The 14,694-nt window shown below is 41.1% G+C and overlaps 1 protein-coding gene across 2 annotated transcripts in view; it reads left to right on the plus strand.

Annotated features, from left to right (window-relative positions):
• LOC148424709 (fibronectin-like) overlaps positions 1–14,694 on the plus strand; it is a 28,835-nt gene continuing 14,141 nt past the window's right edge. For both annotated transcript variants that reach the window (XM_088412309.1, XM_088412310.1), the window contains exons 1-24: positions 1–264; positions 1,497–1,619; positions 1,796–1,933; positions 2,953–3,084; positions 3,465–3,602; positions 3,669–3,815; positions 3,883–4,065; positions 4,480–4,662; positions 4,885–5,061; positions 5,385–5,540; positions 5,635–5,763; positions 6,926–7,069; positions 7,474–7,595; positions 8,400–8,568; positions 8,862–9,038; positions 9,119–9,247; positions 9,729–9,818; positions 10,075–10,269; positions 11,196–11,474; positions 11,553–11,816; positions 12,092–12,186; positions 12,460–12,628; positions 13,749–13,835; positions 13,979–14,170. In XM_088412309.1, coding sequence (XP_088268435.1) covers positions 123–264; positions 1,497–1,619; positions 1,796–1,933; positions 2,953–3,084; positions 3,465–3,602; positions 3,669–3,815; positions 3,883–4,065; positions 4,480–4,662; positions 4,885–5,061; positions 5,385–5,540; positions 5,635–5,763; positions 6,926–7,069; positions 7,474–7,595; positions 8,400–8,568; positions 8,862–9,038; positions 9,119–9,247; positions 9,729–9,818; positions 10,075–10,269; positions 11,196–11,474; positions 11,553–11,816; positions 12,092–12,186; positions 12,460–12,628; positions 13,749–13,835; positions 13,979–14,170 — 3,760 coding nt within the window. In that variant the 5' untranslated portion in view covers positions 1–122. The remainder of the gene's footprint in view (positions 265–1,496; positions 1,620–1,795; positions 1,934–2,952; positions 3,085–3,464; positions 3,603–3,668; positions 3,816–3,882; positions 4,066–4,479; positions 4,663–4,884; positions 5,062–5,384; positions 5,541–5,634; positions 5,764–6,925; positions 7,070–7,473; positions 7,596–8,399; positions 8,569–8,861; positions 9,039–9,118; positions 9,248–9,728; positions 9,819–10,074; positions 10,270–11,195; positions 11,475–11,552; positions 11,817–12,091; positions 12,187–12,459; positions 12,629–13,748; positions 13,836–13,978; positions 14,171–14,694) is intronic.

A 14,694-nucleotide genomic window follows, 5' to 3' on the forward strand; every position in this document is an offset into this window, starting at 1 on the left:
GCACGGCAGTGGGTACAACCAAACCCGCTGACACGATCTGAGCTTGTCTATTTTTTCTTTTTCTTGAGGGAGGGGATCTGCAATTCTTTTCTCTTTAAGTTGTCTTTCTTTTTGCAAGTAAAATGTCTGGTGTCCCACTCACAACGGTTCTGGTGGCGGTGTACCTGTGCAGCGCCGTGGTCCATGGTGTGCCAAAGAATAAAAGACAGAGTGGACAGTATCAGGTGTATCCTGATTTCCACGACACAGAGGCTGTCAGTGCAGGTTTGTGCATGCATTTTTCACCAACTTCATTTTAACTTTTTTTTTTTGCCCTGCCTTTTAGTTGAAGGTTCAGTATTTATTTATATTAAAGTTTATTGATCACAATTTTGATTTAATGGTTTTGCTTCAATACGTAGACTGGATTTATTTTTATATCCTGCGTTTAGTGCCATAATACTCACAGTCACCCTGCAAAACTAATAGTTTGATCTTATGAGAATGTTTATTATTGTGGTTTTACGTTTGCAGTGTTCTGAAATTTACCAAGACATTCACAATGACAGCCTGTAAAAGTTTGAGATTTTTTTTTCTTCATATTTGTAATTTATAGTTTAAGATCCATGTACAAGTATAAGCTCTTTGTCCTCGTTAGTAAGACAGCGCACTGGAAAATGTCTGTGTATTATTGGGGAAAACTTTTACATCATGCTTCATGCTGAGATATATTTTTGCAAACTTCCAAAACCATACAGTAGTTATAATCTGTGAGGCACTAATACTACTAGTGGAGCATAATGTTCAGAAATTCATGAGGTTATTGTCACACAATTTTGCCTCAAGTAACATGTGCTTGTTTTTCTAGTATGCCATAGTTATCCCCTAGTTGGAATAAATGCTTTAACAAGCTGTTGCGGGTTTTATTCAATATCCTTGCATTCCAGACTAAAGTTCATCATACTAGTAAGACAATTTAAGTGAGAGAAATACCGTCTTACAAGTAGCATTATTTTCATAACTGTATTTGATATTTCTGCGCACTAATGGACACTTTGGTGCTACTAGTAGAGTCATGAAAGCTACTAGTGTGAGACACCTGCTTGCTATTTGGGTCTACTGATCTTATTAGCGCAGTACAGTAGTTAATAGTAAGGTTTAAGTGGATACTAGTTGGCCAAAAGTGGCACGAAGTGGAAAAAAAAAGTTATTAGACACAGTTACTATACCACTCCACTTAATTGTCTCACTCTTGCTGAAAAAAGTGTACCAGTACATGGCCCTTAATTGGATGTAGAGAACATGGCTTTTTATCTGAATCCTAATATTAGCTGCTAACATGATATGCAAGTGTAGTATTTTGGGAAAGCTTCCCCCAAAGCTCAAAGAAGCCGCAAACTACATCTATAAAAATCACCATACTTGAATGAATCTCTATAGTGTGAGACGGATTATTTAGAATTGTTCACCTGGTATCGACTGTGATCAATAAAGCATATTTATGATCTGTATACTAGGCTGCGAGGAAAACGGTCGCTCTTTCAGAGTGAATGAGCAATGGGAGAAACCATACCGGGGCAGTACATTATTATGCACCTGCCATGGATCACAAGGCATCAAATGTAAAACTAAGCCTGAAGGTCAGTGACATTTTATTTTTTTTTCATGCACTCATAATTGGAGATTTCAAAGTATAGTATTTGACTTGAGCAAGCACACAGTTTATTCCACATGTGTATCTTAATCCACGAAAAAGTGGTTAACTGGCAGAATACTGCATTGTTATTATGTTGTGCTTCCTTTGTACTTTTATTAGTGGAGGAGTCTTGTTATGATAAGTACAATGACCGGACATACCGGGTTGGTGAAACATATGAGAGACCAAAGGACGGAATGATGTGGGACTGCACTTGCATTGGATCTGGTCGAGGCAAGATCAGCTGTACCATCGCAAGTGAGTCACTTGAAATTTGAAGAGGCGTTTTATTTGATCAACAGTGACACTCGTTATTTTAACCTCATTTTAACTTCTAAAAGACATGTCATAAAGTATTTCTTAGCACTCTCGTTGTCAAGAAATAGTAAACTGTTATACATCATCAATTTGATCAAATGAAATGAGAATGATCTTTTTCGCACAGAGGTAACGTATGCGCTTTTTAGCACAAAAGGTAACGTATGCGCTTTTATCCCCAAACTACCATAGAAAACAAGAGAATTCAATTTAGCAAATTTAAGATCCAAAATATTCTACGAAACCATGTATTTCGTCAAACAAAAGTCTGCTAGCTTAATGTGAATCCGAAGATGAGCTAGAAAAAAATTAGCATGGATGTTACAATAGTAATAAACCTTTAAACAATTACTTTAACACACATAGATCATCAACAGATATAAACATAACATACATTTTAAGAGCATTTACATTGTATATTAAAGGGCCCATATCGTGAGTTTTTAAACATACCACAGTTAAATTAATGCATATAAAATCTTACCTTTGGTGCATTGGATATTCAATTTCTTATGAAATATGAGTTTTTTTGGTGGCTGATTCCTAATCAATAAGTAAGTGAAATGGCTTTTTCATTTCAACCCCGCCTCTCACTGTGTGGCTACTGCACCCCTTGACATTATTTTAAAGGCAACTGTCACAATTAAACAACAACAAAAAACCTAATGTTGTAGCAATCAGTAATAGGAGTCAGAGGCAAAGTGAACCAAGAAGCCAAAAACAGGTGTCATTGACATAGAAATAACTGGAGGAGCCAACAAAGCAACTGGCGTGTCAAGAGAGCACTCACAGCACACTGCTCAGGCAAGGCCAGGGATTCTTTAGAAATGTATCAATGAAGGAATCACTACTAGGGTGATAATTTAACTTTGTAATGTTTTACATTGAACGCAAACATTTCAACCAAAGCATACAAATTCATCTAGCTAACTGAATGAAACTGTTTTTGCCATCTTTAGATCGTTGCCATGAAGGTGGAAGGTCTTATAAAATTGGGGACACCTGGCAGCGGCCTCACGATACTGCTGATTACATGCTGGAGTGTGTGTGTCTTGGAAATGGCAAAGGAGAGTGGACCTGCAAGCCTGTTGGTGGGTGCTATTTACTGAATGAGCACGTTTTCTCTGCTTTGACTGGTCAGCTTGCAAAGTGAATGAAGCCACATTCCAAATCAAAGATCAACATGTGTTTAATATCACCCGTAAATATTTAACGAGCCAGTCAAATAATGTGTACGTAACAGCACATGTCTTGTCTTTGCTCATCTCACAATTGTCAACATGCATTTGGTGGAAAACTTGATGGCTTGGATTTCATAGATGATTAAACATTTATCCAATATCCCTACCTTTAGACTAAGGTCCACCAACTTGTACGGTGCTTGAACATGGACCTCAGTCTTAGATAGCTACGATACAAAATGCAATAAATCCTGAAACAGCTTTTCATCCATGCTTGCTTTTTTACCCAGCTGAGCGTTGCTACGACAACAATGCAGCCTCGTCATATGTGGTTGGGGAAACGTGGGAGAAACCCTACCAAAGCTGGATGATGCTGGACTGTACTTGCCTGGGCGAGGGAAACGGACGTATCACATGCACCTCAAGGAGTAAGCAGAAACACACTTTGATCATGTTTTTGTAGCCAGTTCTGACTACTCTGCCTCTGTGATCAGACCGTTGCAATGACCAGGACACCAGAAAGTCCTACCGCATTGGAGACACATGGTCAAAGAATGATGCCAACGGACACACGCTGCAGTGCTTGTGCTTGGGAAACGGTCGCGGAGAGTGGAAGTGTGAACGACACAATGCGGGCCAAGGTGACAAAAGAACCCCAACATCATTTACTTTGGCACAAGTGTTACTGATTATTTTGGTCTTTAACAGGCACAAGTACGGTTGTGGTGAGCCCGCTCCATCCTCAGCTGCAGCCAGATCCTCCCGCTGAAGGAACTTGTCGCACTGACTCTGGAGCCACCTATTACGATGGACAGCGTTGGATCAGGAACCAGGGCAGCAAGCAGATGCTCTGTACTTGTCTGGGCAATGGAGTCAGCTGTCAGGAGTGGGGTGAGTGGAATGGACAAGCTTCTCTCCTTCATTGTGGGTTTAAGACAAATCTTTGGTAGGTTTGTGCTTTCGGTGGCAAAAGTATTCACGTTCTGTACTTAAATAAAAGCAAAGATACTTCAGTGAAAAGACTCTTACAAATAGAATGATTCATCTTCAGTGAAAATGACGTCACTCTATTGTTGCATTTTTTTTTTTTTTGCATTGAAATCTAGAGCGAGCATGCTAGGAAAGCTATGGGACCACATTTTTTGGAGCGCTTTGGCGAATGCTTCCGGGCGAGCGTGACTAAGTTACTTCCCACAACTGGTCCCTACAGCTTTTATTCTATTCAAAGAGTGAAAAATGTAAATAGGAGAGAGGATTCGGTGCCATCAATGCTTAACAGCAAATGCAAATTCTTTATCTGTTCAGAGGCCCGGAACCAGGTGTACAGTGGCAACTCCAACGGCCAGCCATGCGTGTTCCCATTTGTTTTCATGGGAAAGACCTACTACTCCTGCACCACGGACGGGCGCACAGATGGCCAACTCTGGTGTTCGACCACCTCAGACTACGAGCGAGACCAGCAGTACTCTTACTGCACTGAGAAAAATGGTAAGAACAATCGAAGATACCGTTCACAATATTTGTACCTTTTTAAAGGTGTTTAGAGGTTTTGCTAATAATGATGTAGGTTCTGTCGACAAAAGTCACACAAACAGGTGTTTCTATCTTCTCCTGTTATTCTTTTGGTGACTCTTTGGACAAACTTACCAGTGGCATGACTATTGAAAATGACCGGTATGTAAAGTTGCTTTGTTTCTTTTACATGAGCAGCCATTGTGGCAACACGAGGAGGCAACTCCAATGGCGCCCTTTGCCACTTCCCCTACTTGTACAGCGGCCGCAACTACACCGACTGCACATCTGATGGCCGTCGTGATAGCATGAAGTGGTGCGGAACCACATACAATTATGATGTTGATCAACACTTTGGATTTTGCCCCATGGCTGGTGAGTTTGTGATGTCCACTTTCAACAATAATGCAGGATAGTATTCCATTCAAACTTTCCTGCAAGGAGACAGTAAATGTGCAATCAAAAGATGGGCCCAAATGAACAGGGTTAGTTTTTGGGGCAACTTCGACGTAGTCGATGTGCGTGAAATCCGGTAACTGATTTGAAGTCTGTTTATGTGTGATTGTGTATTTGGCACCCTCTACCCTGTACAGGTCTGTACTCAAATAGAAACAAATCAATACCCACAAGCATGTGCACGTACTGTGGAAACACAGAAGAGAGCACAGTTTGTTCTTATTTGTGTGCCTTTCCCGTAGCTCACGAGGAGGTGTGCACAACTAATGACGGAGTCATGCACCGCGTTGGCGACAAATGGGACAAACGCCACGATGTCATGGGCCACATGATGGAATGCACATGCCTCGGCAATGGCAGAGGGGAGTGGAATTGTATTGCTTACTCACAGCTGCGAGGTGAGAGCCCAAAGATGTCACGATGCTTGTGAATGGTGTCTGGCAATAATGTTTGACAACAGGATGTTTTACTCTGTCGCTTTTGCGTCGACAGATCAGTGTATTGTGGAGGGCTTGACGTATGATGTCAACCAAGAGTTCTCCAAGCGCCACGATGAGGGCTACATGATGAATTGTACCTGCTATGGACAGGGACGTGGACGCTGGAAGTGTGATGCTATTGGTAAGTCTTTAGATGGAACTTAGTCACATGTGGATCGTAAGTATCTTAAAAAATACTCTGGAATTAAGAACAAATGTCTTATAAATTTGACACACCACACAGAAGATTGTTTTGAATAACCCAGCCAAATTTGAATTGTTAGAAAAATCATGAGAATGTAAAATTAGGCTCAAAATTGTGAAAACTGAATCTGTTGTTTCCTGTGGACATCCGATACAGAATAGATGCAACAGCATATTTCTTACGCCAAAGAATCATGCTTTTGAGCTGTAATTCAATTCAATTCTTCAATTTTAACCTCCAATAGCTGAAATATACAGGTATTTAACTCAAGTGTCATGGGGCAATCAACGCCAGAACAAGAGGCACTTGCCATCATCTGGTTCACAAGCTAACAAGCTTCAAGTGCATTTCTAGGCTGGCCTCCTCAATTAGTAGCCTACATGAAATAATTCTATAAATTGTAGCACTCAGGGAGGATGCATATTTTGGATGTAGGCTAGCTTGCTAGCGGACTAGCCTACATCCACCAAAAAAAAAACAAACAAACAAAAAAAAACGTATTCGCTTGAGTGAGTGCTAGCCAGCTAACTGCATGCTGTAATTGCGAGGATAACGACTGATGTAAACTAAGATGCTAAAGTTCTTACATTGTGGGTACTCAAAATGAAGTGTGTCGCTGGCTACCATTTTTGCCGAACGCCTGACAAATCACGAAGGCTGAAATAGTGAAAAAGTCTTTATTGTGCCAACTTCACATAAGGTGCAGTCAGTGTACAATCTTTACATGTTTTCAACAGTTATTTTCGATGTGGAATCATAGGGAAAGTCATAACCTTAGTAAACATACTAAATTGGATGAAAATAAGTACACTTTCAGTTAGAGGGTCTTATTGTTTTGAATGTATCTGTCCCCTCAAACTAAATTAAAACTCAATCATTCATATTGAAACCCAATGCAAATAAAGTGAGTATGCCCATAGGTAAAACTGCCCATATTGTGCCCAGTCAGCCGTTATTCTCCCTGATGTCTTGTGACTTGTTACAAGGTCACAGGTGTGAAAGATGAGCAGGTGTTTGCTCAGACAAAATGTTTTAGCATGCATGCTATATCTTTTATGGGCTAGCTAAACAACCACGTAATACTCCTCTCTCATGACAGATCAGTGTCAGGAGCCACAGACAAGGGCGTTCTATCAAATTGGAGAGTCTTGGGACAAAGTCATCCATGGCCTCCACTATCGCTGTTATTGCTATGGCAACGGGATTGGAGAAATGAGGTGTGAACCCCAGCAGAATTACCAAGGTGGGAAACATTTATGCACGAACATATTCTACACTTTGTGATGAATTTAACCTCCTGGTTAAGTTAAAAAAAAAAAAAAAATGTAGTGTTGAACTTTGTCCTGTAGTTGCCATCCTAAAGTTGCGCCAGACCTAAATGTTTTTGTAGAGGACTGGCCAGCACCAATGAAAGAGAGATACATGCCAAATAAAGGTGGGCAGACAAATAGTGGAGAGCATAGTACGGAGGTGTTATGTCACACTGTGGGAATGATTGTTAGCTGGTGCTTTGGTTGTGCCAAAATGTCACAGAAGCCATCTTTCACCCACACCAAACCACAGCTAATGTAACACCGTCACGTTAGCGTACTGGATGTTGTTTCCAGCTTCTCCTTTCTCTCATCGACTTTAACTGCAACTTTCCAGGTGGCCACAGGCCAGTCCAGGTCATCATAACCGAGGCGGGCAAACAGCCAGATTCGCACCCCATCCAGTGGAACCCTCCCTCATCTGTACAGATCACGCAGTACATCCTCAAATGGAAGATTGTGAGTCACAATACCACCCTGTCCCAACCATTCACTTTCTATGCTGGCTTGATTGAAATGGCACCGAAACTATTAAATGGTCGTTAGCAAAGTACAGAGTACACACAGACAGTATGAACAACAATTCTCACTCACTTTCATCCTTGCATTTCATCATTGAAGCTTGCATTTGTGTTGTGCGGTGTTTTGCGCTACACTATAACATCACTGGCAAAATATTTCTTTTTAATTGTATGTGAAGATGACGTGTGGTCAAATGTGATTCTGTTTTTCAAGCGGTTAAGAAAATGGTCGGTTGAATGGGGGTGGGGACTCATGAGAAAAAATCTGTCTGGAACACAATGATGCTTGGAGATGTGATTGCTTATTGCAGTCTAGTCGTAGTGTGTTATTTTCAGTGTGCTTAAATGATTCGTTTGATAGAGTAATTGAAAGGAAAACTGTGAGGTTTATCTCTTACTCTTATTTTAGGATGAATGGAGGTGTGATTCCTATTATCTTGGACAAGGGTCGTTTTTTATTTTTACTTTGACAACGGAAATGATGACTGAATTACTGTTAACATTTGGCTGACGTACCAACAGACCAGATTGTTTCTAGTGTAGCATAGTAATTTACTAGTAAGTTTTAATTGAGTACTAACAGGCTAAAAGTGTCACTAGTAGTATGCTAAATTCTCTTACTACCAAGGATGTTGGATAAATTGTCAAAGGGCATTCCATACCCACTGTATTTCTATTTTTCATGTTTTTCAAGCTTAAACAAACAAAGCTGGATCTCATCACATCACTCTGTTGCTCCTAGAAAAATTCCCGCAGCCCCTGGAGAGAGGTGGTCGTTCCCGGGCACCTCAACTCCTACACCATCTCGGGTCTGCGTCCAGGAGTTACCTATGAGGGTCAGCTGATCAGCATCCTGCGCTACGGACAGCGAGAGGTCACACGTTTTGATTTCACCACCACCCACGGTTCTTGTGAGTAAACCAACAAGTTTCCAAATGCTGTCATTATATCAGTTTTATTTGTGTACTAGTAGACTCGTAGCCAAAGTGCCACTAGTAACAGACCAAACATTACTAATAAGACACCATTGTTCAAAGTGCGCCAGTCATTCTACTAGCGCCTGGTGAGGACAATAATCATACCAGTATATTTATTTCAAGATGGGTACAAACAGTGTAGAATAAATGCTCTAAAGGGTTTTCATAGTGTCCATTCCGTCAAATGGAAGGTTGGATAACAATAAAATATGCCTTCTCCTGTCAAGTGGAAACCTCCGAGGGAGAGACGAACAAGCCTCCACCCTTGGTGGACACCTCGGAATCCGTGACGGAGATCACCTCAAACAGCTTTGTAGTGTCTTGGACTTCGGCCTCAGCCACTATCTCCGGCTTCAGGGTAGAGTATGAGCTCAGTGAGGAGGGTGCACAACGTCAAGTCTTGGGTAAATATAAAGATTGGTATTGCGCAAAAGTCGACCCACATGCAGATGTGTTCATCTCGTAACTCTGTGTTTTGTTTCAGACCTTCCTAGAACATCCACTTCTGTCACCATTGGTAACCTTCTGCCAGGGCGGAGATATAATGTTAACGTCTACGAGCTTCCAGATGACGGAGATGCCACACTCATTCTATCAACATCCCAGACGACAGGTAAGAAGAACAATTACTTTCATTCATGTCTAGCAGGACAGAAATATGAAGTCATTAGCTTGCTAGAGGAACCTTTAAAGGCCAACACAATCTAGAGTATTTTCCAAGCCACTGGTCACTCTAATTTGCCCTGGTTTTTGAATTGTCTTCCTCTCATGTTTCTTGACCCATCCAAACTATTCCATACTTCAAGTTTCGCATTGTTGCAAGTCTGTACATTGTAATTTAATTATTTTCGTTATTAATACCTAATTCTTATCGTTATTGTTGTAAGTTAATGATTATCTGGCAATATTCAAACTAGAAAATAAAAAACAAAACGTAGAACTCAACTTTGTAACAAGGGATTATGCTGACTGCTCTTTCTCACTCAACGCTGGATCCAGTCCTTTTATTGAAGTAAATCATCCAAAATATAAGAACTTGTAATAATAATAATAATACAGGTAATAAGATCTTAATGTTCTCTTCTTTTTCCCAGCTCCTGACACTCCTGCTCAGCATGCTATCGATGATGTCGGCGAGACGTCGATCCGCATTAGATGGTCCAGACCTCAAGCTCCTATTACTGGTACTCAACCTCTTGTTTCACCTGTAGTAAGTGGAGGAAGATGTGCATAAAATTGCATAAAGTTTGTTTTAATTTGGGCTATGGTAAGCCTATGTTCTTTAATTTTATTTCATTGCCCTATTAAAAGTAAACTTTCTATTATTTTCGAAATTCATGGTTGATTTCTGCAAATTTCTATTCCTCTATTATGGATTTTTGCCAGCATGGAGTTTAGGATAGGAAGTCAGATAAATGGTTGTTGTCTGTGGGCAATCAGGTTACCGTGTGGTCTACACGCCTTCCGTGGAGGGCACCAGCACCGAGCTGAACCTGCCGGACTCTGAGACGTCTGTCACCCTGGTTGACCTTCACCCTGGTGTGCTGTACAACATCAGCATCTTTGCTGTGGAGGAGAACCAAGAAAGTGAACCTGTTTTTGTTCAGGTCCAAACAGCTGGTTCTTCTCAACCAGGTATGTTTGACATATGAAGATATAAGACGCTGTGATGTTTATTACAATTTTAGCACACCGCGGCCCCTGAATGACCTCTGTGTGAATAACGGTGGTCTTTGAAACAGGCCCATACATAGATTAGGAGAAAAGAATGTGCACAAAGAATCACTCTCTATCAGTCCTTATCACATCTCCAGCTGGATTATTGACTTGTCAGGCCAAAAATGTTTGTTAGGCTTTCAGAAATAAAACCAGATGCTGGCAATAGTTTTGTTGAAGAATTAATTCTCTTCTGTCATCTGTTTAATCTGGAATACAAATCATAACATTTTGCCTCATGGATTTCCAAATGCTGTCACAGATATAGGCGTTTATTAAAAAAAAAAAAAAAAAGTCACATAAACACTTCAGTTTGACAAAAACTGAGAATTTAGTAGCAGACTCTGCTTTTGCCACAAAATAGTGTATATATAAAATACAATGTCAAAACATTTGACTACTCAACAAAATAATTATGTAACTTCTAGTACTTGTGGTTAGCTAATGTAAAGTTTTGCCTGTAGCTTTACTAATATTGCAGTACACCAAAGTTGTCATCGTAATGGAAATGAGTACAGTACTACCACATGGACTTTAAAAGCGAAGCCACCCTAAAGGTTTATTTTCAATTTCATGTTTTATGTGCTCGCATTGTTGGGTTGACTTCCCCTATAAGAGTGGTAACCAGGATAGCTTTTATTTTGTGCACAAGTATGATATTACATTACAGACTACATTCTCAAAAGATTTTATGATAATTTGAGAATTTATTCTACTGGTGAGGACAAAGCATACCAGTACATGGAAATTAAGATGGATATGACTCTTTAGAGATCTTGTAACTTAAACATCACACAGTTTTTTTTTTTCTCAATTTATTTGTATTCATTTATATTTTGTCACAGAGGAAGTGGCAGCACCCACCGACCTACAGTTTTATGAGGTCACTGATGTGAAGATCACCATCACGTGGAATGGGCCACCCAGTGAGGTGACGGGTTACAGGGTCACCTTTTCTCCAGTTGGGCCTGATGGCACCGAGATCAGGCCCCTCCAGTTGCCGGTCTCGCCCAACGCCTACGCTGACATCACCCATCTGCAGCCAGGCACTCTGTACCGCTTCTACGTCTACGCCATTAATGGGGGTGTGGAGAGCGAGCCATTGATGGGAGAGATGGTTACCAGTATGTGTTGGCTTGAGGACGGTTGAAAACCGGGAGACTTTTTTAGGTAACTTAAGAATTTTTTCTGTCCCCCTCCAGAACCAGATGCTCCCTCTAACCTGCAGTTCACCGACATCGGGCCAGACAGCGCTTTGGTCCTTTGGGAAGCTCCCCGCGCCGTGGTGTCTGGCTATCGTCTCTTCTTGAGCATCCAGGGCTCCAGCCCTATTGAGAAGAGAATCCCCGGTGGAGTCACCCAATACGCTCTGAGGAATTTGCGTCCCGAAACCGATTATACTGCAACTCTGCACTCTGAGCTGGATAATGTGCTCAGTGAGCCCATCACCACATATTTCACCACAGGTGAGTGTAAGAAAAAAACTTAGAGATTTATTCTAGTGTTGTGCTCAAGACAAATACTCACCAAGAGAAAGACTCACAATTTTGAGTCAAGTCCGAGACAGGACTTAGGCCTTCAAAATTCTTGAGCATTACAATACTAGAATTCATTTTTCATAGTACTTATCCTGCTCAGGAACATGTGCATCTGTCTTGCGTGGCAAACGCCCCCCCATCCACCTTAAATCAAATAAACTCCTGGTTTATCTTTGTCTAATCTTTCCATCTTTCTTTTGCAGCTCCGCAGATGGGAAATGCACCTGCTTTCAACACAGAGGTCACTGATACCTCCATCATCATCACTTGGATACCTGTTCGCAGGTTTAGCTACAAGGTAGAAGCCAGAACTAGCACATCGTGTGAAAATATGTCCCTGGGTGGAGTTTTCTCGCTTTTAGTAACTTGCTAGGTTTTGCACGTGGTATAATTGTGGTATTAAAAGTTTCAAACGTCATATAAAGTTCACTCGGAAATTTCACCCAAACGCTCCCTTACTTTTTCTAGCGTAGATTCAAGCTTCATAAGAGACTGAGCATTGTGATGTAATGTCTTTGCGGTTCACAGCAGTGTGTGCTTTTCTCATTTAGTGATCTGATCTTCTTTCCAGCTGTCCGTGCTGCCCAGCCAGCAAGGAGAGTCTCCAAAACACAAAACGTCTGACACCGGACGCATTTCTGTAACTGGTTTGATTCCCGGAACTCAGTACACATACAGCGTTCAGCCTCTCGTCAATGGACGCCCCCGTGGAAACCCCATCAACCGCAATGTTGTCACTTGTGAGTAACTGAGAAACCTGATTGACTAAAAGTTTACTAACCGAAAACACCCAGGAATGCATTTGCCAAACGATTATTTTGCATTCTTAAATGTCACATCTGATGTTGCAGTTGTAAATTTGAAAGAAATAGTAGTGACCCTAAGTTTGAGTTTGTCAACGAAAGAGAGGAAGAGTACTTACAAAGAATAATTAAACCAGAATACGTAAAGTAACAACACATTTGCAAGAAACAAAAGTGATGAAGACATTTCATCTACACAAGACATTTCATCTACACAAGCAAATGCCACTTTGGAGCTTCTGAATGATCTAGGCGCAGGGGTGTGAAACTCATTTTAACGTGGACCACATTGTAGGTATTGTTTCTGTTGAAGGGCTATTACGGCTGTGAAATCAAATCTTATATACTGTATGATCATAACATACAGTATTTACTGTTCTTAGTACTGAAATCAGAGGACAGTCAAATCTGGTCAAAAGGGGTATTGGCAACAAAAACAGTGCTTATTGTTTCTCTCCAAATTGTGAAGATTAAAGACTACTTGCAAATTTGATATTTTAGCCAGAAACCTGAAATCATAATTAGCAATTTGTGGGCCATATAAAATGATGTGGCGAGCCACATCTGGCCCCCAGGTCTTGATTTTTACACCTGTGATCTAGGGGCTGAATTGGCGCTGGTCACAAGAAGTCGTGCCGTATTACCAATGACATATTGACATAATGTTCTAATTCTGTATTCTGAAAATGATCAGCATAACATGCAACATGTGGAACAAGATCCCTACTCAGATAAAGAATTTGTATGCTGCAAAAATCATTGGAATACCCAAGGTTTGGACACTCCCATTACCATCACTTTCGACTTCATTTTGAACTTTTGATGCTCTCCCAAATATTCCACCATGAAAACCATCAGAGAGACCTAAAGCACAGAGTGTCTTGCACTTATTTTACACTCCTTGCCCATTGTGGCACAATATTAGTGGATCACATCCACCAATGGCGCCGCACCATTGCTTTTTGGGATCTTTGTAAAAGAGGCCCTTAACAGGGAGTCCTCAGCGATTGTTTTGCACAGGCTGAATGTCCCAACGTGTGCCATATTCTCCTTACAGCTTTGTCTCCTCCTACTGACCTGAGAGTCCAGTCCAACTCTGACACAGGAGATCTCACCGTCCACTGGACAGCCTCCAAAACACCAGGTAAATATTGACCGGGCTGCCCGGAGCCCACAGAGTCTAGACATTGACCTCGGAAAACGCCTCTTCTTGGTACATCTTTTCAACTTCTCACAGTGACGCATAAATGAGCAAAATCTGACGTCTCTTCCCACCCCCTCACTCAGACATCACTGGCTACAGAGTGTCCAGCACGCCGACCAATGGACAGAAAGGAAATAGCATCGAGGAGTCCGTGCCGGCTGACCAAACCTCATGCATGCTGGAGAACCTGAATCTAGGGGTGGAGTACAACATAAGCGTGTTCACTGTGAAGGACCATTTGGAGAGTGTGCCCGTGTCCACTATTATTACCCCAGGTAAGTGCAACAGGGAAAGGCCTTGTTTGTTATTTTTCACTTTGGGAGGAGAAAAACCTATAATGCACTAGTTACTTCAGCTAAAAGAACAGAAATTCCTCATGGCCAATCCAAATGTAGATCCGAAATGGTGGCCTCCGGTGAAGAACCTGACAATGTCAGAAAAACATCAAATGTGATCGTACAGCAGTAAATTCACAACGTTAAAAAGTGTTCACATGCAACAAGCTATCTGCTGAGCAAACGGTCTTGTGAAAGTAAAAGTAGAGGTTCAACTCCATCAGCCATGTAAAACTATTGTACAGACTGAAATGTACTAAAGTACAAAAGTAAAAAGTCAAATTAGTATTTATGGTCATTTATATATAGGACCGTTAAAGCATTAGCTTTGGAGAGGAATGTAAATTTTACAAAGCATTTAAAAAAGAACTCTTGTTAACTCAGTGTTACATATTTGCATCCTGTGGTAGCTGACCTCTGCTGACCAAACTTAGAGGAGAGTCACCGCCACAAAGATGGGGGTT

Source organism: Hippichthys cyanospilos, chromosome 4, assembly GCF_059441005.1.
Source record: "Hippichthys cyanospilos isolate Australia breed blue-spotted pipefish chromosome 4, RoL_Hcya_1.0, whole genome shotgun sequence".
In the NCBI taxonomy this organism is placed as follows: Eukaryota; Metazoa; Chordata; class Actinopteri; order Syngnathiformes; family Syngnathidae; genus Hippichthys; species Hippichthys cyanospilos.